Source organism: Sturnus vulgaris, chromosome 3 (genome assembly GCF_052056855.1).
Source record: "Sturnus vulgaris isolate bStuVul1 chromosome 3, bStuVul1.hap1, whole genome shotgun sequence".
Classification (NCBI taxonomy): Eukaryota; Metazoa; Chordata; class Aves; order Passeriformes; family Sturnidae; genus Sturnus; species Sturnus vulgaris.
The window spans coordinates 60365387-60393036 of record NC_142245.1 but is presented as its reverse complement, the minus strand read 5'-3'; the positions used below and the strand labels follow the sequence as shown (position 1 = coordinate 60393036).

Here is a 27650-nt window from a genome sequence, read left to right as displayed (position 1 = left end):
ACATAGCAAATGTTATTTTTGTGTCTCATTTTCAGGCATTCTCAAGGTAACACAAGTGCTGGTAGATAGAAGTATTTTAGGCTCTTGTTGTCTAAGAAAATTTACAAAACTTAGGAAAAAAGTTGCTTTATTGAAAACAATATTGTGTTTAGTCCTTTATAATTTCAAATTCTGTTTTTACAAGATCATGAACTTCTTTAAAAAAGTACAGAAAATCATGGTAGCAAAATATTACCCAAGAATAATGCACAGCATACAGAAGTATGGAAACCAGACATTTGAAAATATATCGTTTTCACATACAGTGGTGCACTGTACATGGAACACAATTAAACAGGCTAACAGCTGAGGGTTACTCATCATTTAGGAGAACTTCCAAAAGAAAGGCAGGCAGTGTTTAGTGTTTCAAAACAGTAATGCCTCTACAATTAAACCACAACTGGTTGTTTACTAAGGGATCATGTCCCAGCTCCAGAATAATGAAGCACTGTTAAGGCCAGTCACCTCAATAGTAGGTTAAACCACAATAGCAAACAGAGAACTGAAAGTATGTCTGGCTACATTTCATTGCCCATCAGATGAGTCCTTTCTTCATTATCACAAGGAGGATTTTGCAGGCTGGAACTGGAACTGTTTGCATAAGGAAAAGGAGAGATAACACAGATTTTATCTTCTCCAGATACTTCTATATATAATGTGTGTATATATATTATTAATATATATATATATATATATAATTGACATATATATAATTAATATATATATTTCTATATATAATAATACATATATATAATATAATAGGCAAAAAAGCGTATTACATGCAAAGAGCTACATGGATCACTGGTTTTGGTTCCCTACTACTGCACAGAACCATGTACTTACTGTTCATTCCCATGACCATACAATGGTTCAGACTGAAAGGGACCTATAAAGGACAGCTAGTCCAGCTACCCTGCCATGGGTAGGAACATCTTAACTAGACCAAGTTGCTCAGAGCCATGTCCACCCTGGACATCCCTGAATGTTTCCAGGGATGAGGCATCCACTACCACTCTGGGCAACCTGGTCCAGTGTTTCACTACCCTCACTGTAAATTTTTTTTTCCTCGTATCTAGTGTGAATCTACCTTCTTTTAGTTGTTGGTGAGGATAGTAAACAGTACTGGTCCCAAGGCAGACCCCTGAGGGACACCACTCGTCACTAGTCTGTGTCTGGACATTGAGCCATTGACCACTGCTCTCTGCTGTGACCATCCAACCAATTCCAGATCACAGACATCCTTCTGGAGGAACCATCAGTAGGGTTTGCTCATTAATGCCACAGTCCTGCTGCTTGTATAGAATAGACATTGCCTGATTTAGCTGTCCATTTAGGCCAGTAGGGATTCAGGAAATCATACAGACAAATTATCTAAGCAATGTTTTATTACTTATCATTCATTATTAGATTGGTAGTGAGGAAAAAATGAAAGCACAGATTTCAAAGGTTTGCTTTATATGATTGCAAGAAAAATAAAGAATAAATATTTCAGCATACCTTTTCCTTGTTGCCTCAATGATATAAAATACTCCAGTTGCAAGACCCTTTGAGGAAACAGCAAGTTACAACTGTAGCAATTATAACCACCTTATGCAATAGCTCGTAAGTGCAATAGATATAAAAAAATGTGTAATTACTTACACTTAACAGTGGCCATCCTCCTTGGATGGCTGCGGCCCACTCAAAACCCAGCTCTTCATTTAGAAATCCTCCCAGAACTGGACCTACAAATGCCCTGCATCAAATCAAAATCAGGTATTGGCATCCCAAGCATAAAGGATTGATTACATACCATATTCTCAGAGAACTGTTTTATTGGGTTTTGTGACCTTCTTCAGACTCTGACCTTGGACAACAGAGATTTTCTTCCACAGACCTAACTTTCCTAAAATCCACAATAAGCATGAATTTGTTGATTTCCAAGGCTCCAATAAATCTAATCACCTCCTCATCTGGAAATAGGATCCACATCAGAAAGCCGAACGCAGTCTTTTTCAGTAGAGAGACCCCATTATGGACCATGCTCTAAGAAAACATCTACGCTGATCAGTTCTATCGTAAGAGAAATTCAAAGTCACATCCCTCAAAACACAAAGTTTCTAAACTTCAAGACAAACGTCTGATGAATATAAGCAGGCACAATGTGACAGACACAGTCACTGCAAGGTTGAGCTGTGTGTAACTGCTCTGCACCTTCATGCCTGTCTAAAAACGCAAGTTATAAAGGTTATACAGCTGCTGTCTCTTTATGAAAGGTCTTACATTATGTGGTCTCTCACAACAGAAAGGGACAAAACTGTGTAAAACTACACAGACGTCCTGGAAGCAAGTTACATTTTAAAACCAGGTTTGATAGCAGCATCAACTTTATACTTTTGTCTGTACTGAACCCTAAACCAAATAAACAAGACTGCTAGACAGCTGGATCTTGGAAAAAAAGATGGTGAAAATCTGTGCCACTGAAACATACCTGCAGCCACAAAGGACTACAAGGACAGATAAAAATTTCCTGTAAGTGGCTGTCAATAGGGGCACTCTGTCACTTCCCACTGAGTGACAGCTCTGAAGGGTCACTCAGCCAGTAGCACCTTTCACTTATTTCTGGGGTGATGACCCTGAGTTATAAACACACTATATAGAGTTATAGATGCACTCTGCTATACAAACAAAGACCTTAAAGAATTGCTGTGGCTTAAGAAGAAGATTCTACACTAAGCTATCCCAGACAAAAGGAGTAAACATGGAAAATGGAAAACAGAACTAGCCAGGAGCAGACATCTAGCTCACTCCATCTGGGTGGACTTAGCTTTGTAAAAAAATAAGGTCCACATCTCTCTGTATTAAGCATTAGATATGTTAGTGAAAATAAAAATGACCACACAGAAGTACAAGCAAACATCCACTTTAATCACTGCAGTTTTTTGAAAGGCAGAGCAGTATGTTCAAGAAAGACAAGTTCAGAGCATTGTCCAAACAAAGTTTTACCTTCTGTTGGGTAAAAAGCTTTGTTTTAACATGCCTACCAGGCACCTGTCAAGCAAGAAACTTTTGAATCAAGGTCAACACAGTGACAGTCAGGTTTCCATATGGCTCTAGTGTGGAACAGTTGAACTTTCATAGGTTACAAAACGGGGTACACTTACCCAAGGGACCACATGGCATTGAAGAGCCCAGACACCAGTCCCAGAAGACTCAGACCTTCTTCAAATCCATTCTCACTGCATAAAGACAGACCAGTTAGAGTAGTACAATACACACTGTGTCTCAGTCTGTAGCCTTTCCCTATAGACTTTTCCCCCTCCTTTTAATTTGCACACCACATATATAGTTAAAAAACAAAAGCGTGCAGTAGAATGTCTGTTTACCCAGTACTTTCTTCTTTGCTCCCTCTCTGGAGAACTGCAGTGCTACTCCTCATCTCTGATTTCTCCCAAGTAAGATCACACCAGCACACCAATTCCCCATGATTCATATGGCAAGTGTGAAACTGTGACAGGTGGCTTTTTTAGAAGCAAAGACCTTGTTCCAAAAGGAACATACTAATAAGAGTAAATCAAGACCCTTCTAGATCATTACTGAGGTACACATTTACAAAGTTGTACTGGGAGGATAATGACTGAGGTGCTCAGACATAAAAAAACCAAGACAATAGAGTAGTGCATTTAAGTGTTACTATCTGCCTTTGCCTCGAAGAAGCCACACTTCATATTCAGCTCTGAAAAACAGCTGCAGGTTCCTAGTGTCAGTAACATGAAAGAAGGGCTGGACTGAGTTACTTACTATGCACATTGCAGGATCTCTGGAAACACTGGGATAGCACTCATGCCAAGGGAAAAGCCAATCAAAACCAACACTAGCACAAACATCCACAGCTGACTGAAAGACAGATATTTACAAGAAGTTAGCTGCTGAAGACTCTTCCCAGTAAGGACTCAATTTGACTTAAGGCTGTTATATCAGCTCTCCCTGACTGATCAGAAAACTACGTGTCTTTAAGCCAATACTAATACTTGAAAAATCCAGTTCTATGCTTTAGAAAAACGACTTTGCAAAATAATATGAAAAACCCGTGCTCAAATTATATATTTTCTTATCAAATGCAATTGATTTTATGAGGTGCATATAGGGAAGAGGTTCACGTTCAAAGGTAGAAGTTAAAAACCAAATCTATTTCATGGTCAGAGCTGCTAATTACAAACTTATGGACATACATGATTATGGTTGAAAACATCATATAACAAGACAGGCTCAGGTAGAGGCAGTACCTTTCAATGTGCAGTACAGGAGCAGGTCCTAGCATGAAAAGGCACACTGCTACCATTAAGTCTCCAAATATCAGCAGCCACTTCCTGATGTACTGTGCAAGAAAAGGAAAAGCTATGCAATTTAAAATTGGGAATTTGTCATGTACATCAAGAAACAATAAATTCTTGTTTCCTCACCCCAGATACAATCATCGGCAGCAGCGGCTTCGTACAGAGATTTCAGGACACTGAGAAATGGTCCCTTTTGGTTAGCAAAGTATTTTAGGTCTTAGTCTTCTTTAATACAAAAAACACCCTGTAGTATTTCACGATTATCTTTAAGTTCCTTCCAACGCAGGCCATTCTATGATTCTATGTAATTCTCATGTACAAAGGGCATTACTAATTTGTGTCAGGAAAAAAGGGTCAGAAAACTGTCACTGTCCTTCAGGCACAGCATTCAAAGTGTAGGTTTCCTTGATCAATAGCACCGGCTGTCAAACAGGCAGTTTTAGGTATACCACTGTCAAAGTCTCTTTCTATGGTGCTGTTAAGAACTAAAGGACCAGGCTAAAGAATAGGCAGCCCACTGTCCTCATCTAATTTGTTTATTACACTTTTTAAGAGATAAAGTCAATACAGCTAACCAGAATGTCTTTAGTCCTCAAAAGCTAATAAAATTAGATGTGGTTAAAAGCATGGATAACTGGGACATATTTTCCCACTCTCTATTCCATATTGCTTGGAAAAAGATTGTGCTTAATCCACTAGAAAAGCTCAGCACACTTCATCTGCTTGTCTGATTTCCTTTACTGACTTGGACATTCTTAAATTACCCTGGACCTTGCAAAAGAGACATCCCACGTGGCAGTAGTGGGTGCATGTGCAAGATCTTGAAAGGTAGATCCCTTTACAAGCCCAGGCCTACATCCCTTGTTTCATCCATTGTCCCTCAGCTTTAAGGAAATGCACGGAGTGCTTTAGTAACCCTGCACACACAGCAGGGCAGGACTCACCGGCAGTTTGTCACTTAAGAGTCCAAGGAGGGGAGAAGACAGCGAGTACGAGAGTGCCAAACCAAGGAACACCAAGCCCACATAACCAGCTGGGAGTCTGAACTATAGAAAGGAAGACAAATAAAAGAAAAACAAAGACAAACCATGTATGCTATGTTCATTGAAAGACAATCCAAGATTTATATATTAAGTCAAAATACTGAAATGTGCAATTTTAAGTATTTTACTGATACCATACAGAGGTTTTTCCATTATTTGAAATCATACACAGAGCTTCAGTTTCACTGCTTTCACCATCACTTTTTAAAAGCATAGAGTGGTGGAAACACCTGACACAACTGTACTCATATAAAGCCTAAATAATGTCAGGAGGAAACATTATTCTATGTCGCCTACACGAGCACCCTGGACTCCAACATTACAATCTGACACACTTGAAACAGACAATTCAGACACTGAAATTTCAATGGATTTAGTCTCTACCTCTCCAATCTTTAGTTTGATTTGCATTAGAAAAGCCTAAGTACTGTATTCATCCATTGTTAATCAGCACATCTTAAAAGTAAGTAGCACCATAAAACTCTCCAACTTTTCAACATAACAATGATTTTTATGAGAAGGAATAAGAGGTTTTTTGCTAACACCATGAGGCCCACATTTTCCTAATACAGACACATATTCCTGCATTGAAACAAAATGTGTAATGAATCAAAAGCATCTTAAATAAGTGTCTTAACTAAGAGTTAGAATGCATTCCAAGATGTTTCATGTGGTATAGACTACATAAATATTCACTATTTGCTTGCATATTAAAATACATGATAATAGCTCTAATTTAGTGGTTAGAATACCTGCCAAGAGGGTCACAGCCCTTTCACAGCAAGTATCTGTCAGCACAGGGAAAGCCGAAGAGCCATAGAAGCACAGATTCTACAGTGGGATAATTTCAGAACCCTCCTGGGAGATGGAAGATGTATATTTACATCTCCACTGATGAAAGAGATTAGCGTCAAGTCCCCTTCGCCCTGGACAAGAGCTCAAAGTACAGACTAGGCAGACAAAAAGTAGCACAGCCATGTGTGAAACATTACCCCTTGGAAAAACAATTAAATAATAAATAAAGCTCTCAAAGACCATTGCTTAATTTCACCTAGGAACACAATCTTAAAGAGGTTCACATCAAGAGATGTAACACTGTCAGTGACTGCAGCAGCTTCCAATAATTTGATTTCAGGAAGGAAGAAAAAGTTCCTTTTTTTACAAAAGCAGTTTCTATGCCCTATTCAGAGACAGTACTTTGCAGGTGAAAGACATTTAAGTGGAGAAAGCCCATTTTAAAAGGCCTTACATTTCTTCATTCTCAAAGTTACCAAGACCCAGCAGGAAGTGATGGTGCAATGGATATTATCAGTACTGTGGAATCAAGTTATTTGGAATTCATACAACAGGTAATTAAGCAGTGTTAATTAGATGAAACTCAATTTTGTTAAGGATATTTACATTTATAACCAGCTACTTCCTATTTATTACGTCAATACTTCATTGGATGTTAGCAGGACTTACCTTCTTTAGGATAAAAAGAGACATTGTGGGATCCATAAAACCCAAGCATGCACTTAGAGAAAATATAGTGAGACAGAGTATTAAGACTTTTGGCAGAAGAATGAGCTTCCAAAAGGATTCCTTCCTAGGAGTCGAATCTGTTTCAATAGAAAAGGGGAGGAAACTGCATTATTTTCAGCAGTATAAGCTCATAATTGATCTTCTTGCATTAGAAAATAAATATTATTTCCCTTTTTTTACTCAGGTCGTACAAAAGATGAAAGTCAATAGTTGATTATTATGTGCTATGCTATTTTTATAATAAAACCCAAAATTTGATAAGTGAAGAAGAAAAGTATACAATTTAGATTCCTATAAATCCCCAAACTGAAAAGAACTAAAGCATGTATTACTCCAATTATGTGAAAAAAGTGTTTGCTTCTCTGCTGGCAGTTATACAGTTAAATCCTCATGGATATGTCTCAGCTTGATACATGAACACTTATATGAAGAATTCATAGCCAATAAAAGAAATATGCTTTGAGAGTAAGATAAAAAGACTGCTATTTATCAATTGAGATCTATCCACGTTTTTTTAGCAACTAATTGTACTTCAGCATGTTCAATTTGTACTCCAGAAAACTTCTTTCAGATCTCACGGTTATGTGGGAATTTTAAGTCAGGCCTCTTCCAGATGGTGTTTCTCCTGCAATACCTGAATGTGGTCTCAAAGCATACAAAGAACTAGGAGTTCAAGCATTAGCATCCACCAGCTCAGAGCTAACATTTATGTAACAGACTTCCAAATTGGCAGTGATATCATGACGATTTCAGAGCTTGGGGAGGTCAGGGCAAAATTCAGCAGTAGCAACACATGGTTAATCATTCTAAGTTTCTTCTAAAAGCCAATATACTTGAAGTTATTTTCCATGGTTTTCATATTAAAGGATAAAAAAAAAAAAAAAAAGCATTTCAAAGTTACTAACTTTTCTTTTCTCTAGAAAATAATAACAGAACTGTAACCTTGTGTGAGGACTCATCTTTAAGCTAGTTTTCTGTCCAAACAGGATCATCTAAAATTTAATCAAGTTATATGACCTCCATCACTTCAATAAACCCCTCCTTTGTTAACTTTAATATTCTTTTATGTTAATCAGATCCTGTATTGTTCAGTACAAATAAACACTTCTTTTTTTCCCTATAATTAGTTTTCCCCTCCAGTGTTAACTCCTCAAACATGTTGAGTTCTCCTGTTTTAGGCAAAATCTGTCTCCAGCTTTTCTTCAAGTACCTGCAATTACAAACCTATAGGAAGCAGCAGACACAACTGACCCTTTACAAGCCTTAAATCTAAGACAAACGAAAACAACATTATATTTTAATTCACTTCCATACAAAGTTCCTAGTGTTTGCAGAAATGGGCATGAGGAGTTGTATTCATTGCAGGACATCTCATGAATTTAGGTTAGCATTAAACATGGGCCTGATCAAGATGATCAGCTAATTCAACTGGAGTTTTGCCCTCTGACTTGGATCAGACTCCAGAAGCTGACACTTTCTTAAAGACACTTAAGTACTTGAGAAGTTGAGTGAAGGACGCAGGCAGAAGGATGCTTACCATACTTTGGCAATATGCACATATTCACAGGTACCAAAGCCAACACTATGCATCCCAGCGCGATAAAAGGGACCTCATAACCAAACGATTGATACAAAAAGCCACCCAAAGGTGGGCCCAGCACCAGTCCAAGTCCTGAAAAAATTTCAAGGCTGCCCTAAAGGATGAAAAAGCAAGCAGAAAGGAAGTAAGTACGTTGAGAAAATACAATGCGACAATACAAAGCAAGCCATGGGTCTGGGGAGCAGCACAACATATCCAGGGTAGTGAAAAGTAAAACACTGCATCGCTAGGACAAGAGCTAGTAGTGACCTCCACAGGGTGGGATAGCACAAGGAATTCCATAGTTATGTGTGTGACAGCCATGACTTCTTTTGCTTCACCACAGGGAACCACCTGTACTGCAGCATTCACAACTCTGCTGTCACCTAACAGATCTCAGTCTTGAGGCAAGGCAAATGCTCCAGTAGCAGAAAGCATCCATAGGACAACTCAGGCTGAAGGGATCACCTCCCTCACCTGCCATTACACTCCAGCCTGAGGGAAAGGATCTAAACAAACCTAGTCAGATAGGACATTCTCTCGTGGGATGAAGTACATGTGCCAAGCTAAAACTTTCTCTTCATAAACAACTGTTTGGACTCACTCCCTAGGGTGGTAGAAAAACATAATGTAACTGCAATGGGGACAATTCAGATTGCTTTGGATATAATTTAATAATCTGGTATCTTTTGTAAGTACTAATTTGTAAAAGGACAGTAATACAGATACATCTTGTGCTACAACATCGTAGTCACCACTGTCAACATCTGCCTCAACACTTGATTAATCAATGCTTAGACCACCAGTAAGAGCTGGTGGTAATAACTGCTTACAGATAAAAGTTTTGATAACTTCCAGAACCCAGAAAGATACTCCAGGGAATCATCCTCATCTTTAATTTTACCGATACAAATCAGAGTGGTCAAATGTCCTGAAAAAGGCAGAGTCAGCAAAGGCCAAATTCTTTACACTAGCTCAGTCTAGGGTTGCAACCTTTTTCTTTCCTAGCATAGAAAATAACTAGTAACAACATACAACTAGTAAGTTTAAAAATTTTCAGATAGATTTGAGACATTAAACTATGAAAAACTATTACTATGTAGAATGGCCATTAACATCACTGCATCCAGATGATGCTTTCACTTTTGTTGCTCAACAACCGTAAAAAAATATTTGATTTGTGAGACTTTGGTTCAAATAATTTATGTGATCTGGGGCTGTACATCATTTAGCCCTTCTAAGTTAATGATGTGGGGAGGGCATGGGGGGGCAGCTGAGACATTGCAGCAGTACAGATCAGAGAAGATAACCTGATACCGTAAGAGAAGTGAGATTGCTTTATATTCTGAAGTCCATACCTCCTCTCACAGAAGGATCACATGACAGATGCTCAACTTCCCACTTCAACAAGGCTAATCTCCCTATATTTAATAACTTCCCCATATACCCTCTAGGGTACCCAACAAGTAAAAGGAAAGCTGAAAAGTGGCACCAAAATGGTAAAGAGAGGAAAGCTGCTTTTCAGCATCTAGCACTATCAAGAAGGACAATAGAGAGCAAAGCTAAAAAAGCCTCATGCACTCCTTCAGGCTCCAGTTTTACCCTACAATGCACCTTGCTCAAACAATCAGCTCTTTCTTCTGCCTCCCAGCTCAGAGCTCACAGTAACAAGAATTCTCCATCATGCCCATTTAAGGACACTAAATCTACATGAACAAATATGAGGAGGTTTTATTCTCATGCAGAACAAGACACTAGAGTATACAATATGGTAAAAAGACAAACATTTAGAAGTCATCTGTCTTTTTACAGCACCCTTTCTAGATTTGAAACGAAAGTAGGTACCAAGCCACAGCTGTGTCACATTTCTGATTCTGGTCTTGAGATGACCTTCACTACCTCATACTGTTTTCAGCCATGCATCATGATTATTGTGCTGCCATAACAGAATTTCTTTTCAATTCTGATTATAAAACTAAGTCCCTTTAACTCAACGTTACTTTACTTACCTATTTAAATTATGCTTTAAAATTTGCCAATAGGAAACCTTAACCTTATTGACTGAATAAATCCAAAATATGATTACAATATATAAATTGCTCTCCAATGAAAAAGTCAGCTAATCACTGCTGATAGAACTTAGTAGGTTTTTTTTAGTTAGAAAAATATCTTATATAGATCTATAATTATTTACAGAAGTAATTAAACAGCTTAACAACATTAATAAAACCAGCAACTTTTCTAATTTTATTTAATTTCTTAAGTAAGTTCTCAGCATTTGTTCACTCATTAAAATTTAACCCAGTTACTTCTGACAGCTCTTTTCTGAACTGAAAACCAAAATGTATTGAAAAATAGACACAGAAAGCAACATTTCATTAAACATAAAACTTTTCTTTAATACTTTAAAATCCCAAAAAGGACAGTATCTCCGGCTGAAATGAATTGATGATCAAAAACACTGCCCTCTAGATTTCAAGAAATTCTAGCTCTTATCTTTTCATACATAACTTTTATCAACACATTAGAAAAATTAAGCCAGAATTGTTTCCGTTTTGCATCTTTCATTTAAATCAACACCATTTGAATTAATTTACCACTTTTTAATCAATTCACATGGATCCTTCCTATCCAGGTAGAAGTAGTCACTAAAAGCTGTACAAGTATTTTATTAGTATTTTGTCTTGATTTTCACTGAAGAGATAACTACTGCCACTAATTGTCAGCTGTCTTCAAAGCACAAGCAACTAATATATACTGATTTATATCTAACCAGAGTTATGCTAAGGTCTAAACTCATTCTAGGACTGTGATTCTAGATTACAAACAAAACATTACGTGATTATTTCAAATAAGCCTGCATATGAGACAACAGATATTTTACTCTTGATTTTAGGCTGCCCACTGTCATATTGCTGGTACTCAGCTGTAACACTGCTTTCTGAACTTACCAGGACAGTAGCTATATTAGTGGGAAATGCCTTTGCAAGGATTGAGAACGATGCTGTAATTGCTGCTGAAAAGCTTATTGCATCCATTGCTCTTACTAAAAAGCAGAAAATGATGAACATTGGTCCACTTGGCACCTTGTCGAGCATTCTAGAAAAGAAAAATCCCAACAGTAAATTGGACCTCTCTCAGGATGGAAGAAGCCATCTACTAAAGGCCCTAGAGCACTATTTCTTGCTCATTAAAAGACACAGTTACAAGACACTCAATGCTTTCTTTTACCAGTGTCCTGGTTTAGGGCAAATGTGGGAGGAAATTTCTAAAGGGGCTTTTTAGAAAGTAGATTCAAGCGGCCCTTTCCCCTACTGGTTTTGGAAAAGATTTCCTTGGAGAAAAGTGGAAAAAACCCTGTGTATTTAACAAGCAAAGTATTCACAAGCATTAAAAATTGAGTAATATTAAACAATAAAACTTCTCCTGTTTGGAAGAGATGGCAAATTCAGAAGTCCCTGCCGTGGGTGTAGCTCGGCTCCCTCAGTCTCCCTCAGTCCCTCCTGAGCTGGAAAATGCTGCGTCCCAGCCCTGGTGGGACACAGGTGTGAGCTCCTGGTGTTCTTCTGGGTTTTCAGTCCAGAGCAGGGCTGATCAGTTCCAAGAAAAAGAAAAGTCACAGTCTGGGGAACCTTTTTGCTTTAGCTAGCTAAAAACTAATTAGAAGCAAAGGAGAGCTCTTTTTTGTTGTCTGTGTTGCAGACAACACAGTCTAAGAGAAGGAATGCCTGGGAGCAAGTGAAGTTTTCTGAAAACAATCTGCACGTTTTTTCTTTCCTCTCTTCGCTCTCAGAATCAGTCTTGAAGGTCCAGAACTTAATATTTGGTATAAACAGAACAGATGATTGGGGATACAAGTATCATAAAGTCACTCTAGAACAACCACTTATCTTTGAATCACATCAGTGAAATCATTCAAACTCTACCAAACTACTTCTGGCAGCTTTCTCCTTTTCCCCTTTGCTTGTCAGTGAAAAAAGCATGAAAACCATAACCTGTGAAAAGCTCCAATCCCACCTTTGCTGTATTTTATAGCTTTTCCAAGCATCTGTGCAAGAAGTCTGATGCAATGTGTTAGAACCAACTAATAAGAGATTCCTTCGTTGTTAATAAAGAATTTATTTTGCTAAAATTAGTGACTTAGCCTCTACACCTGCCAGGCAAAGCTTTCCATTTAAGCCAAATAATTTTAAGAAAAGAATAACTGAAACATTATGCAGAAATAGGTTTTTTTTATTGCTGCACTTTGACAGGCTTCTCACCATCCATGAACTACTACTTAAGTAGACAGAACCTACCTCCTCTGCTTTCAAAGTAGTAAACAGACTCTGAAACCTAGTGAAAGGGAGCAGTGTTCATTCTGCTTTACAAGAGCTAGATAAAGATGCAAGAAGTTAGATGACCTAACCAACACATAAAAGATGCCCAAGAGTTTCTACTTTTGTTTTGTGTCCATTTTTTCATATGGTTGAAAATGATCAAAAGACAAATGCAACAAAACCAAGCAACAGAAATTACTTACCCAAACAGAATGGTCACACATCCTGAAACAAACATGCCTGCCACAAACATGAATTTTGCTCCAATTTGTGAAAGCTGTAAAATAAATACCATTTTTACAAGTTAGTATTTCAAGGAAAGATCAAAAATTTTCAATGTAAGTTACTATGTTACATTTCAATGTAAGTTAAGAAATCAAAAAACTATGGGAACTTTATAGCACTTGCAGCTAAAAGATTGGGAAACACTGATTCTGCTGGTGCACCTTCATTCAATAATGAACCTAAAAATACTCTGAACAGTTAATTGACTTAACCCAATTTTAGAAAGGTAAGACAATGCTGCAATTAACTATTCCACAGCAGCATGCTGCAGCTTCTGCAGAGCAGCAGGTTACAGCAGCATTCCTCATTATAAATAAGAAGAAAGTTGTTTTCCAAACCTCCCCTGCAGCACTTACACTGAGGCAAGGCCAGAAATACCCATCACATATCTGGCTAGTGAGAGTCAATGCAAGCTGATTTTTAAGCAAACTTATGACAACACTTAACAACACAGAGCTTGGGCATGGAAAGCATGGCACTTTCAGGCCTCCCCACTCATCACCAGGGAAGGATCCCACCTTCCTTCAGTTCAGACTCTCTCACAAGAGTGAAGGATGATGGGAGGCATGCCATAAAACAAACTCAATCCTGCAACAAAGTACGGCTGAGCTTCTAATTCCATGCTGCAACTTCCCATAAAGACAATAGGTATTTCAGGCTCCTTTTCTGTTCAGGCCTGAACAAAGTCCCTATCTTTCAGCCATTATTACTAAAGCCCATATTTTGCTGAGTTTCACTGAAACCGTCACAATCTCTGATTGCTGCACCGTCCAGGTCTATTGAGGATCACTTCAGCTGTCTGCAGTGAGGATGGCACACTCACTCTCTCCCCTATAAAGTATTTGGTGAGGCTTGTACCATAGCTGAATGCCACTACAGGCACCAAGACTTGGACTTAGTAATGGCACTTACATTGCACTTTATGAGCCAACTCAGCACCAGAGAAAAGCACCCACCACAGGATTAGCAAAGAGGCTTCCCAGTCAAAGACACAGACAATTTTGAATCTGCAGAAGTCCCACCTTAGGGAATGATCCTGAGCAGCCCAAGCAAATAATGCATAGACAGCAGTGCTCCAGCACATAAACAAACAAACATTTATATAATTCGTGATTTCTTCAACATGAAAAAAATCCTTTATCTGTGGAAAAGCTCAAGTTACAAGAACTGGAGACATTTCTCTTATACTACTATAGACAGAAGTTGAAGGGGAAACTGAGTTAAGCAGCAGAGAGTCATAACAGGAGCAAATGTTAAAAAAAACAAACCAAAAACATACCAGAAAAGAATAAAATGTGCAACTAACTAAAGAAAAAAACAAAACAAAACCAAAACACCTTAAGAATGTCACCAAAACCAAACAGAATATATAAGTAAGTGCAACAAATAAAATGAGTGGGTGGGAGAAAGGAGGTCATGGAAAGCAGAATTGATCATCAGATTACCCTGAAGTAAACAGAACAATTAACCAGAGAAACAAAACGGTTACATGTCTGTTGCCCTGTGCTACTCTCAGGAACAACAGAAAAGCACTGATAAAACTTAGACCATGTTCAAACTGACTGGTCAGACTGAAGTTACTGCAAACAGAAAATTGCAGGAGCACTACAGAAGAGACATCTCTTCTCACAGGCTTGCAGAACTGTCTTCATGTACCAACCTGTGTCATCACAGAAAAAAAGTTTCAGCTTCAATTATACTTACATAATTTCCCAATATTAAAGAAGCCAAGAAATTGAACAAAGCAAAACATCCAAAAATCAGGCCAACAATCGTGTTACTGGCACCTTTTTTTTCTGCCTGCAAAAAAGATCACAATGATGTAAAGACACAGTCAAACTCTTGAGTTGAGTAACATTCATACCTTGCACATTTAAATCTTTTTTAATTGTCTATTAATGCAGTTAGAAAGCAATTTCTTTTCTCAAAGGCAGTAGGGGCTCCTAAGTTAACAATACAATTTAAAGATATGTTGCACTTCTAATACATCATCAAGGGAAAAGCAGTGTTGTCAGTGAATGGAAATCTGTGTTATTTGCTGAAGAGGCAGCCAGCCTACATAAAGGTGGCTTCAGCTGGTGTGCAATGGCACTAGCTACAAAACTTTGATCCCTTGCAGAGTGAGAGGGCAGTAAACAGAGATATCTGTTATCTTCACCGTGATATGCCACCCCATAACAAGCACCAGACAATTTTTTACTTATTTAGCTGGCCAAATACACACACTTGGGCACAAGCCTACATAGGAATATTTAGACAAAATGAATATTTCTTTGTAAATACTTGGTAACAATTTGGTCATGTGAGAAATAGATTTCTGCTGCAAAGGTACCATGACCATCTTTTTCATCCTATATTTAAGCACTATATTCATTCTACATAAGCAGAGAATTTTTTTTCCCTTTCTAGGTCAGGAAGTTAGCACAGTTAATGATGGGCTAGAATGAGTTAAAAGAGGAAGCTATAAATGAAAAGTCATTGAGTGGCTAGGGCACAGAAATGCAAGTCAGGACATTGGCAGAGTTTAATCTCAACTCTACAAAACTATTATGCAACACTGAGCAAAAAGCTATTTCACTTCTCCAAGAAACTACTTTGACTTCTATCTCATCTCATTAGTTTGCTGTCTCCTCTGCAGTCATAAGGAAGATTAGTCCACGGACAAGATCCAGGTCACTATTTTACACATCGTAGCTACACCATCCTTAGGCTATCACTGAATTCTCACAACCGAAAAGTCTTAACTCGGCGCTTACAGACAGCTATAAATGTCCCATGGAGTTCAAGATATTTCTAGACGTTTCAACATGCAAAAAAGTAATGAAGAGAATAGCTGACCAAGTTGTTTGTTTACCTCTGAAGGGAAAAAGGGGCCCAGGATTGAGTAGCATATCATTGAACTGAAATTTATAGAAGCTGCTGCAATTAATGTAAAAAGCTGATCTCTGGTAAGCCGCCTTGATTCCTCACCAGCTGCTTCTGACACGCCATCATCTAAAAACACAAAATAAAAATAGCAACGGAGTATTACAAGCTGACAGAGGGGAACAGCTTACAGATCAGGTTGGAAAAGTAAAACACACACAAAACTTATACCCTTCCCGGCTCTGAGAACGGAGTCGGGCCGTGCTGCCTTTTGCCCCGTGCAGGAGCGCAGACCTGGCCGCGGTGCAGGTGCAGGTGGCGGCAGCCGCCCCTCAGCGTGCCCCGGAGGCGCTGGGGCTGCAGCCGGAGCTCCCCGCTGCACAGCCTGGGCATAGCCCCGGCGAGGGACCCGTCCCGCTTCCTGCGCTCCCGCTCCCGGTTCCGTTCCCGTTCCCGTTCGCCTTCCCGCTCCCGGCCCGGCCGCAGCCCGCGGGGAGCCGCTGTCCCCGGCCCGGCCGTGTCGGCGGAGGAACGCGGGGTGCCCTGCCCCGCACCTGGGGGCTGCTCGCCGCCCGCTGCGCTCGCCGCCCGGCTGCCCATGGGGCCGCAGCTCGTGTGGCAGCTGCCGCGGGCTCAGCCAGGACCGCGGCCGGCGCCAGCCCGGCCCTCGGCACTGAGCATGCCCGGCCTGCGGGAACGATCGCCGCGCCCCGGGCCCGCAGCCGGGACCGCGCCGTGCTCGCCACAGGGCTGCCGGTGGCCGGGGTGCGCCGCACGCCTGGCCCTGGGCATGCACGACTTGCCCAGGGCATGCACAATACAGTGTTAAGATCGGTAGACCAAGCAAGTTCGCCGATTATTACACAGCCTCCAGCAAGTTGCAGGATTCGTGCATGAAACAAGGACTTAACGACAACGTTTTCGCAAGAATTAATAGCTGTAAACTGGCCAGGAGTAAATTCAAGCTGGAGATGAGGAAGAGGTGGTATAATAAGTGCATTTGGAGCAAGGTCCTATCTGCAGGGCGGGAGAGTGAGGAAGATGAGGTGTGAGCTGAGGATAACTTCCAAACATAGTAAGAGACAGACCACCTGTTGCTTGGAGAGAAAAACGATTAATTACATCTAAAAGCACTATTTTAATTAAGCTATCAGTATTCCATGTAGTCACCAGTTACAAAATAAGGACGCTTAAAAAGGACATTTCAGAACAAATGTTGCCATGTACCTAACTTTAGAATCTCACATTCTACATAGCAGGAAAAAGCAGAACCACTTTCTTACCACATGATTAGCAAACTTAAAAGCTATTAAGCAGCCACAAAGGAAAACAGCAGCATGTTCCTTTGCTGAAGCCTACTTTGAGAATATATTATGTGTGGCTGTTGAAAAGTCCCTAAAAACTACCTTGAACTTTTCCTGTCTGCCTCCAGAAAAAGATATAAACATAAATCCTTTACATAGATATTGCCTCTTGAGAAGCCTTATCCTCCTCAGGGAAAAAAAAAAAAAAAAAAAAAAAAAAAAGCTTTTGCAAGTCATCGTGAGTTCACAAAAGGATAATAACAAAAGATAACAAAAGCATGGTATATTCGAAGTATGACACACAAATAGAATGAATAAGAGAAACTTACAGAGAAAGAATAAAATTGTGGCAAGAGAATAAGAGAATAAAGCATTCATTTTTGTGGCTGGAGATGCAGTCAATTATCTTCAGGAGATAAAACAGTTCTTATTTCAACTACTTGCTCTTTCCAGTCTAGACTCTTAACTCCACAACTTCCAACTACTTTCAAACTCCCATCCCCCTTTCATTAATAATTACATATAAGTAACCCAACAAAGCCTATAGAGTCAGATTTCCAAAGTCAATGTGCATAGAAGGCTGAAGTATGGGAAACAGAAGTGATACATGACTCCAGTAATGAAAGATGGCTATGAACGTCCTTCCTTACGCACTGCTCGTTATTGCCAGAAGAAATCTTTTGATAAAACAGATTGGTTAATTCTTCACATGCTCTTAGTAAGTTATCATTGTAGTTTAACACCACATATCCTCTCATCCACTCCCTCCCAGTGGGATTGGGCAAAGGATCAGAAGCGCAAAAGTTAGAAAACCTATGCATTGAGATAAAGACAGGTTAACTGGTGAAGGAAGAGCCATGCACACAAGCAAAGCAAAACAAGGAATTTCTTCACCAGTTCCCATGGGCAGGCAAGTGTTCAGCACTCTACAGGAAAGCAGGGCTCCATTACATATAACCATCACTTGGGAAGACAAATGCCATCACTCCAAATGTCCCCCACTTTCTTCTTCTTCCCCCAGTTCTATATATGGTGAGCATGACACCAAACAGAATGATGGGATACCCCTGTGGTCAGTTGGGGTCAACTGTCACGGCTGAATCCCCACTCAGCTCCTTGTGCATCCCTAGCTTCCTTACTGTTGCAGTGGGCTGAGAAGCAGAAAAGGCCTTGGCTCTTTGCAAACACTGCCAAGCAGAAACGAACATCTCTGTTATCAACTCTGTTTACGGCACAAATCCAAAACACATTCCCATACCAGCTACTGTGAGGACAAATAACACTACCCCAGCCAAAACCAGTACAACTACAAATACTTGCTAACCTTTGAACCAGGACCTATTACAAGCCCATTACAACAGTTTATCAAGTCTAATAAATATATATATATTTTAAAAGCATACAAGCCTTTCTTGCTTATGTCACACCTGCAACAACTTTAATAACGTGCATTTTTTTCTTTCAGATCCCAAACTGTATGTAGAATTCAAGGCTTAGAGCACTAGTTCTCTATAAATACTAGGCATAGAGTCAAATTCATTACTTACGTCCATAAGGAAAATATATATGAAGGATAATTGCATTAAGAGTAGCTTCCTTCATGGATATCCAGGACATTATGAAGTCAACACATGTGAGCTGAGCATTTAAATTCCTTATTATTGCTCTGTATAGTTGCAGAGATCTTAGAAAGACTTGCATTGCAATCAAGAAAATCCTTAGTGTATATTTACATCATATTAATTTTTTTTTGTCTGCAGCTGTACAATGCTATTGGGAAATAGTCTAAAATTACTCTGATGTGACCACATGATAACCACATCTTTTAGCGTCTTATGCAAAATCTGTGGAAGGCAACTGAAATCAGCAAACTCTTTTGCTCAGTTATCATGAATCAAGGCCGTAGTTAATTTCAAACTGGTACTGAAATACCATAGCTTGTCCTGTCTCTGAAAATCCAGAACAATCTATCCATAATTTCTCCAAGCACTTGATATTTGACACAGACACCTCTTGCACATAGGTGGCTGTTCTTTTCTACATGTGGAGGCACTTGGAAATACACATCTCTCCTCTCCAGGCTGGTGAGCAGAACTTCTGTGGATACAGAATAAGAAGGCTTCCAGCTTGATTTTCCACAAGACTGAGAAATTTCTGTTTTGCAAGGAAAATGAGATAACTCTATCCTATGGCATTTATTTATTGCATATGCCTGTGTTTTGTATTTCTAGAGACAGATGTGAGATAAAAGTAAGTTTTTGCAAGGATTGTTCAGAACTGAAATTCAGAACTTAGTGTTCAGAGTTTAGCAGTGTCATGGACCTCTCTCAGGAGTTTGCAATACCTGATACTTTCATCTGCCTACGTGGCTGCCTCACCACACTGTACCACTGTCGAGACTGCTCCTTACTAATTTCTTGAGTCTCCACAGGTTACAATATGGCATTTAAATTACTCCTGAAGTCTGGTATTTTGAAGAAAATATGCTTGTGGTTGCCGGGGTTAGTACAAGGGGAAGTTAAATGTTACCAGAGCAAGAGACAAGGAGAGATAATGGGGAAAAGGAGCAGGAAGAGGATGGCTGAGACAAGAGTGAACCATTGTAGCCTCACTGCAGTACTACTCTTCTGAAAAAGTCCCTAATTTCAGTTCCCATTTTGATCAGAGTGGAAAAAGAAAGGAAGGCTGCCATTCTGGAAAGGGAGACAGTCAGGGAGAGTCAAGGAACTGGATGGCAAGCACAAATGGTAGTAGCTATAACCCAAGGATTTTTAAATATATGCAGCAAGATGGTGAGTCCGAATGGATCACTCAGAAGAACAGCAGGCTGGAGATAATCAAAATTCTTGAATATCAGAATAGCAGCTTGTCAACATCTCCTCAAATCCAAGTTTATAGATAGCATGTTATGCTGTTTGTAATATAACCAAATTTTGAGAGGACTGCGTTCCTCTGCTGGACCTGGCTGCTCAGTGAAGCTGCAGGTCAGAGTCTGCACTGACACCACCTCAGGCTTTTAGAACCCAGGCAGGCTCTTTCCCTGTATCTGGCAGCTCCTCATTTGCTAGCACTCTTGTTACACCACTCATCCAGCCTCAAGTGCACTAGAAGTACTTTTAGCAGGGGACTGCAATCCTTGGCTTAAACATGTCATTCCCCGTGGCTGTATGCCAGCAGTTGAACTGCAGGGTGCTTAATGAACATAACTCCAAGGAAAAATGCAGAGCTTAAGAAACTAGCTACTGCTTCTAGGAGTATGGACAGAAAGGTGGAGCAGGTGGAGTAGTACCAACAGCACGTGCAATGTGCAATGAAGCAGACCTTCCAACAGGATCACACACTTTCATTCGTTATTAGACAAAAATAACAGATTCCTCCTAGGCTATACCAACATTTCCACACAGAGTTCAGTGCCAATGAAAACCTCCTCTCTACACATACATAACTTTTATATCAGCACAGCTTTGTTTTCTTGCAACTGTTCTAGGAAAACTGCTTTTTAGTGTTCTGCTGCTAGAATATTAGACTATACTTTGACTGTTACTATAATTTTTGCCATAATACAGAGCTTTCAGATTTGCATACTTCCACCTCCTAGGCTGAACGAATATAGCACTTCCTGGAGATACTGATGCGTGTCAGGTTGCGTACAGACTTCTTACCCTTTCAAGACCTTTAGGGGAGATAATGTATATTGTTCCACTCAGTACAAAAACTACTCTAAAGATTAGGTGCCTTTGGGGCTTTTCAAGGGCACAAGAAGATTAAGTGACAGGTGGATATAGGGAAAAACATTCTCCCCTGAAGAGATGGGCAGTATTATTTGTGTGTGCTTGCACACTTTCCGAATAGTACAAAGGAAATTACATGTTCCCACTTTTTGTGGAGGAAGGAGGGAAGAAGCCAGGACCACATGTCTTACAGGAGCTGCTAAATTAGAATATCTGTTGGGACTGCAGTGGTTGCAACAAAGGGGTATTGCAACAGGACTTGCAGTTCAGAGTTTCAAGCAATATATGGCAGCATTGGAGGTGCCAAATGCTGCCAATCTCAGCGGCTGCCCATATTAGCAGTGAGCAGTGTCGTTCCTACCCACTTTATCCTTGGCAGCTCAGCTTGCAAGGAGAGGACAGCCCCCATACTGTGCTTCTCTCTCCATGACTTGCTCAGAGGTTGGCTTCTGCCCTTTCTAGATCTCTGTAGTGTAAATGTACGTGACTGCCTCGGAGTTGGCATGAGCCGTGTCTCACAGCTGGAGCCTGGAAGTGCTGCCTTTCCCCTGGGCAGGCTCCAAAAGGCTGTGCTGCCTGAGCAGGGCATGTGGAGCGGCTCTGAGACAGCTGAGCAGGTTCCACTTTTCCCCTCTGTCCTCCTCGGCCCTGACGAGCTCCAGTGAGTCGCTTTGTGCACAGTGTCTCTTCCCCAGCTGTATTTAGCCTACATCCTGCTGCTTGGCAACACCAGGAAGACCAAGGAAGAACATATGGTGGAAGAGGTGGCTGACAACGCTGGTGACAAATCTGTTTGACTGCACTACCCACAAACCACAACTATTGGTATTTGTCACCTATTTATCTTACATTTTGTCATTATGTACTTTTTACAAAGATGGTGACATTTAGAGTAGCCAACAGTCAAGTCATCCAGTCTGAAGCAGCTGGGATGGACAAAGCCCTGTGTCAGACTGGCAGCACCCGAGCAAGGAACATGTTGCAGTGCAGTGGCCGTGCTGCTGTCACCATCAGCTGAATCACCTGTGCGTGTGTGACGGGAACAGGGGCGAGCAGTTACACTTATACGAGGTTTCCAAGCTACACCTCAGTGTTGTGACCCACTGGCAGAGAGGGGATTTAGGGTTTTTTCCCCATGCTTTCCATCTCTTGGCCGCCAGCGACAAAGCGACTGGGCCAGGTGAGGCCAGACCGCTTTGGCAGCACCAGGTGCACTTCCTGCCCTAGGGAAGCAGCCCAGGCGATCCCTACACAGCTCTCCTTCTCCCCTGGACACGGGGCGGGCACGCCGAACATCAGGCACCGCGGCGGGCAGCCCCGGCGCGCGCATGTGTGCGCGCGCAGGCCGGGGTCCTGTGGCGCTATAAGAGCGCGCGGCGGCGGGCACGCCTCCTCTCTGTGCAGCGGCGCGCGGCGGTGCCGGGTGAGTGTCCGCGATGGCGCCGGGGCCCGGCCGGGCGGGATCCCCCCGGCCCTCGGGGCATCGCGGCGGGAGCGGGCCGGGCGGGGGCCCCGGGGCGGCCGGCGCCGCTCACCGGGGCGGCCTGTGTCTGTATTTGCAGTAGGAACCCAGGCGGGGACCGCACCCACCGAGAGCGCCATGGCCGAGGAAGGGTGAGCAGGGCCGGGGCCGTCGGGGGCGGCGGGCGGAGGGGCCGGGTCGCTCCGTTGCGCGTCAGGCTTTGCTGTGCCATGTGTGCAGGCCCCGGCGCGGTGCTGCTGCGTGCTTCCTGCAGGCCGGAGGCCGGCACATGGGCGCGGGGTCCGCCTGCCAAGGCCCCTGTGTGCATGGCGTCCTCTCCTCCCTAAAGGAGCATGGAGGCAGCATGGCCCGGTGGCTCGCCAGGAGGACTTAATGCCTTAGCTTCTTTCAAGTTCATCCTTCGTCAGTTCTTCCTTTGGCTTCGTTATTTTAACTTGCTTTTCTTCTGTATTTTTTTAATGGCCGGATGCTTGCAGGTGAACGGGAAGCTTTTGCTTTTAATTGAAAGTTGTGGGCACGCTCAGAACCTTGTGTGTCTTCTCTTTAGCATTACTGCTGGAGGTGTAATGGATGTTAACACCGCTCTGCAAGAAGTGCTGAAGACCGCACTTATCCACGATGGCCTTGCTCGCGGTATCCGTGAAGCAGCCAAAGCCTTGGACAAGTAAGTGTGGTGTCACCAGTTTCCCTACTGTGATTAGTTAAACTGGGTAAGACCTTGTGATGAGGTATGTTGAATACCTACAGAGGCCATTTTGTCCAGGCGTTCAGTTTAAAACTTACGCAAGACTATTGGTTTTCTGCCAGTAATTTTTGTCTTTTGTAACCTCTGTTTTGGGCCCTTAAAGTGGAATCTTAAAATACAGACGCTAAACTCGATGATTCAAGAATAGCAGTATCTGGTGTGTTAGGCTCTGTCATTTTGAGGCCTCAGTCCCATTGCGTGTTCATGTGGTTTTGTGAAGGAAGTGGAATGCTGCATCCTGTATGTACCTATGAAAATCTGGGTCTCAAGAACCTTATGTTTTAAGAAGTAATAAAGTATTCTCAAAACTTTTAAGATTTTAATTGGGTTAATATGAATTTCAGACTTTTCCTGGAAGAGTTAATTTCATTTTTATGAAAAAGATTGAAATTCATAGCTTTTTTAGACTTCATTTGTTGTCTTTGCCGGTCATAGGGTATTTGGTTACAATCTTTTGTAGGGCAAAGTATATCTCTGTGTATGTATATATATATAGGTATGCATACACACCTGTGTGTGTGGTTATATGCAAATCCATACTTGCCTTGCAAGAAAAAATGTACTTAAATGTAAAGCTGCAGTGTTTGGGTGATGACTTCAGTTAGTCGGATACCCCTTCACTCGTGCTGTGAGTGATAACTGCTGTCTGACAAACCTGTATGCAGAAACCTCTGGGACAAGGCACTAAACAAGGGAAGAGAAATAGAACTTGGGTGACTGACAGCTGGTTTGTATGAGTTCTTCTGAGTTTCGCAATAGCTGTATAAGCTGTGTGTTAGAAAGGACGATGTGTGTGAGAGGTTTGCACACATTTGTGTGTGATGGTTCTTGCTTGGAAACGTTTCTGGCATTCTAGTGACACTGCTGATGAAGGTCTTTTTAGGGAAAACTGACTTAGTTTGCAGAAGTTACATTGCATTAGGTTAAGCATAGAAGACCTACTCAGCTCTCTCTGTTGTCAGGTATCCCTTTGGTATCTTAACATTGTACCACAGTATACAAAGATCCTAATTAGAATTGGGGCCCTGTCATAAGAGCTTCTCTGAACGTAAGTAGAAAAGATTGTTCTGAAGAACTTGTAACACGTTGACATGGAAATAAAAGCTTTTAGTAATTGCAGTTCTAATATTAAATTATTGTAATCTGTGGTAAATAAGAAAAAGTGGCTTGTAGCTTGGTTACTTTGTAACAGTGACAGTTCTGTAGGGGACCTGGTGTTTATCCAGTCATCAGACCTTTTTCCAGTGGCTGAAAATTTATTTAGTGGAATTTTTAGAAGCTTTCAAAATGAATAAAATCTGAGGATAAAGCTGAGAATGAATAGCCTGTAATGTATATATGAAAAACATAAAAAGTGACAAATCACATCAAAAGTGTATTTAGTATTTCAAAAGCTTATGGTGTCTCATAACCAAAAGTTAAAACTTATGAAGTGGTTCTCTAGAACTGCATGTGTTGAGTTCATTAATTTTTGATCTTGATTATCGAGAAATTTCAGTTAGCGTCTGAAGTAAGATCTGTGAGTTCTCTTTATTTTTTAGACGCCAAGCCCATCTCTGTGTTCTGGCTTCAAACTGTGATGAACCCACATATGTAAAATTAGTTGAAGCACTCTGTGCCGAACATCAGATCAACTTAATAAAGGTGAGTGCCAAGTTGAGACAAAAGTTTGGAACAATTATGCTGCTTCTTTCAGCATGTAGAGAGGTGAACCTTTAGAACACTGCTGTAATTCTGTGTATGGCTTACCTAGGCAGAACTTGCCTTAGCAGCAGATTGTTCTAGTTCTTTGTGATTGCCATTTTTCCACAGTACAAAGCCTGTGGATGTAAATTGCAAGGGATGCGGATTGGTTATTTTGCACAGTTAAAGGGAATTTTGGTGTCCTGTATAATAATAAATAAAATTGTTGCTGGGAGTGGAGGGCAGGAACATTCCTGTGACTCCAGGGAGGCTCAAGCTGTACGATGATGATACTTTGGCTCCCTCTACTGATACCTGTGAGGAAAGCAGCCATCCGTTACCCAATGCTTCTGACAGTACAGCAGCTTCTGGGCTGGAGCCAGGTGTGCCAGAAATGGCAAGTTCTAATGTGGTGTGATGCTCTGCACAGGTTGATGACAACAAGAAGCTAGGTGAATGGGTGGGTCTCTGCAAGATCGACAGAGAAGGAAAACCACGCAAAGTGGTGGGCTGCAGCTGTGTGGTTGTCAAAGTAAGATTACTAATTATGTCTTATTTCTTGACTTCTGAAAATCCATAGTAAACTAAAGGTTGCTTTAGATAAGGAACTGTTAAATACAGCTCTTAAATTTTTTAAGCAGTTTCTATTGTTGACAGTGAACATAAGCTGCTTTCCTGTTTCATAGTCACTGTCATGTTTATTTACTCACCTACATTTTGTGAGTTGATGGTTGTGTCCTCAAAGTATCTATGCCTTCCTGCCAATAATCATTAAAAGGAAAGGCCTATCTAGAAGATAGGAAGTTTTGCTTCAGAAAAAAAAGCCAGTTCGGTGTTTCCGCTCAACTTCAAAATGTTTTGTGGAACTTGTTTCACAATAACACTGGCAAAATAAAGCCACAGTACGAGCCTTGAAGACTTTGTGGTCTCTGAGGTCCCAAGAGATGGCTACATCTTCACAATCAAGACTAGTGCCTTCTGCATGCATTTTCATAGTTGTTACTTTTTCACATACTTGAGTTTCTTTAAGCAGAAAAGATTGTTTGCATCCCTGTCAAGGGGTGTTAAATTTGAATGAAATAAAACAGTAGTTTATTAGAGCAGTCATAAAGAACAAGGGAAAAACCGGCAAATTACTTGAGCTTACTTGTATGGAATTTTGGGAATTCCTTGTGAAAAAGTGTCAGAATCCCTTATGTACTTGTAAAAAAAAGCTTGAAAAATTTAGGATGGGTCTGTATGTAAATAATGGATTATTTTGCGTTACAGGACTATGGCAAGGAATCTCAGGCCAAAGATGTCATCGAAGAGTACTTCAAGTGCAAGAAATGAATGACAAATAAATTTTGAACCAGTCTATGTATGTGTGATTAATGATTTGGTGTCTGTGGAACAGTTCTTTGAGTTGCAAAGTTCGAGTTTGCATCAAAAGATGCAAAAACTTGGCAAATGTTGGTGTAGTTTATTAGTATTTTCATTGTGTCAGTTTGCTAAAAAGATCATGGAGATCCCTGCCATTCCAGTTTTAGGGTAAATCTATTTCCTGTTCCTACCTCAGAAGTTACTGGCTAGAAAGTGGCACAGATTCAAGTTGCAATAATGCAGACAGTTGAATACTGTCCTGGCTTGGTAGTGCTTTGATGTGTGTTTCTAGGATTCTGAGTAACATGTCTAAAGTATTGCTGCCTCTGATAAAAATTTTGATTACTCTGCTGAGACAAATAAGAATGGTCTTAACTGTTTCCCAAGTCTTCGGAGGTGTTGAAGGATTTTAATTTATCCAGGGAACTTAATGGATACGATGTTTTTACTTGTTCCTCTGCCTCAAATTGTGGGTGATAGTCTCTTCTAACTAGTATTGTCATGCTCTTGTAGATCTGATTTTGTAGTTCTCAGGTAGGGTAGCCAAGTAGTTGAGTTCTCACTTGCTCAGATGAGGCAGTATTAAAATCCTAACTTGCCCAGTGTTTTTGTTTCTGCAGTAGTTAATGGGTGTTCAGAACTTGTGTTTTTGTCTGTTTTTTTGAAGCTAGGGATTCAGACTGGAAAGTATGATTTGTTCTCTCCCTCCTACAAGTTGCTCTAGGTGTGGAGTAGCTCTTGAGTCACAAGGAATTGCACTGTTATGCTGATGTGTAAGGTATGAATGTGAATATGTGGGGCTGAGCACCTGTGGGTGAGCAGATAGGAATGTTTATCTGTTTTCAGGCTCTTCAACTTAAATTTTAATTTTGGTTTGTAACCCCTCTTAATATCCCTAGTCATAAGTGTTGGGAGCAAAGGTAGGCATGTTCTCCAGCTGGGCTCAGATGCACTTTCCTTACAGCTCTTCTTTTGGCTTTTAGTTTTGGCCCTGTTCAAACTATGTGGTAGCTAGATCTGGGTGATGGGTTGTTGAAAAATTTTCTGTAGTAACATTTTCAGGTGTACTCGATAACCTGATCAAACGTGTGAGGTACGTATCCTTTTGCTAAGCTTAAAGCATGTTCTCAGAAAACAGACCTTAAGGTACTGGAGTTACTCCAAGGGAGGATGGCTAATCTTGTGAAGGGTCTGGAGCCAGTTAGGAAGCAGGGGTTATTTAGCTTGGAGGAGACCATGCCACTCTACAACCATCTGAAAGGAGATTGTAATGAAGTGTGGGGGTCTCTTCTCCAAGGTAGCAAGTTACAGGTTAAGAGAAAATGGCCTGGGGAGGTTTAGACTGGATATTAGAAAATACAGCATTGGAGTA

At 40.9% G+C, this 27650-nt stretch overlaps 2 protein-coding genes and 3 non-coding genes across 5 annotated transcripts; 4 read left to right on the top strand and 1 right to left on the bottom strand.

Annotated features, from left to right (window-relative positions):
* Window positions 1–110: 110 nt before the first annotated feature.
* Window positions 111–22607, bottom strand: SLC18B1 (solute carrier family 18 member B1). The gene is made up of 16 exons (XM_088162771.1): window positions 22198–22607; window positions 17925–18087; window positions 16202–16754; window positions 15960–16099; window positions 14810–14905; window positions 13024–13097; window positions 11453–11600; window positions 8460–8616; window positions 6863–6999; window positions 5300–5401; window positions 4305–4396; window positions 3820–3915; window positions 3183–3257; window positions 1681–1774; window positions 1537–1583; window positions 111–630 (listed from the first exon to the last, which is right to left on the bottom strand). Exons 1-16 carry the CDS (start codon window positions 22605–22607, stop codon window positions 558–560), a joined length of 2457 nt encoding a protein of 818 aa, XP_088018897.1. The 3' UTR covers window positions 111–557.
* RPS12 (ribosomal protein S12) lies at window positions 22335–26275 on the top strand. Its single transcript, XM_014874273.2, has 6 exons — window positions 22335–22428; window positions 22568–22619; window positions 23036–23152; window positions 24775–24877; window positions 25347–25448; window positions 26186–26275. Exons 2-6 carry the CDS (start codon window positions 22606–22608, stop codon window positions 26246–26248), a joined length of 399 nt encoding a protein of 132 aa, XP_014729759.1. The 5' UTR covers window positions 22335–22428; window positions 22568–22605; the 3' UTR covers window positions 26249–26275.
* Window positions 23816–23888, top strand: LOC148224374 (small nucleolar RNA SNORD101). The gene has a single exon (XR_015802940.1). It is a non-coding gene; the product is annotated as a small nucleolar RNA SNORD101 (small nucleolar RNA).
* LOC148224373 (small nucleolar RNA SNORD100) lies at window positions 25193–25279 on the top strand. Its single transcript, XR_015802949.1, has one exon. It is a non-coding gene; the product is annotated as a small nucleolar RNA SNORD100 (small nucleolar RNA).
* Window positions 25738–25872, top strand: LOC148224372 (small nucleolar RNA SNORA33). The gene has a single exon (XR_015802948.1). It is a non-coding gene; the product is annotated as a small nucleolar RNA SNORA33 (small nucleolar RNA).
* Window positions 26276–27650: the final 1375 nt, after the last annotated feature.

Coding starts and splice junctions, on each gene's coding strand:
- SLC18B1 (XM_088162771.1), bottom strand. CDS start 22,607: ATGGCGCTCTCGGTGGGTGCGGTCCCCGCCTGGGTTCCTACTGCAAAT. Junction 18,088..22,197: donor CACCTGGTGCTGCCAAAGCG/GTCTGGCCTCAC, acceptor CTCAATGCATAG/GTTTTCTAACTTTTGCGCTT. Junction 16,100..16,201: donor CGTTCTCAGAGCCGGGAAGG/GTATAAGTTTTG, acceptor TTGTGTTTTTAG/ATGATGGCGTGTCAGAAGCA.
- RPS12 (XM_014874273.2), top strand. Junction 23,153..24,774: donor GCAGCCAAAGCCTTGGACAA/GTAAGTGTGGTG, acceptor TTTATTTTTTAG/ACGCCAAGCCCATCTCTGTG. Junction 24,878..25,346: donor ATCAGATCAACTTAATAAAG/GTGAGTGCCAAG, acceptor TGCTCTGCACAG/GTTGATGACAACAAGAAGCT.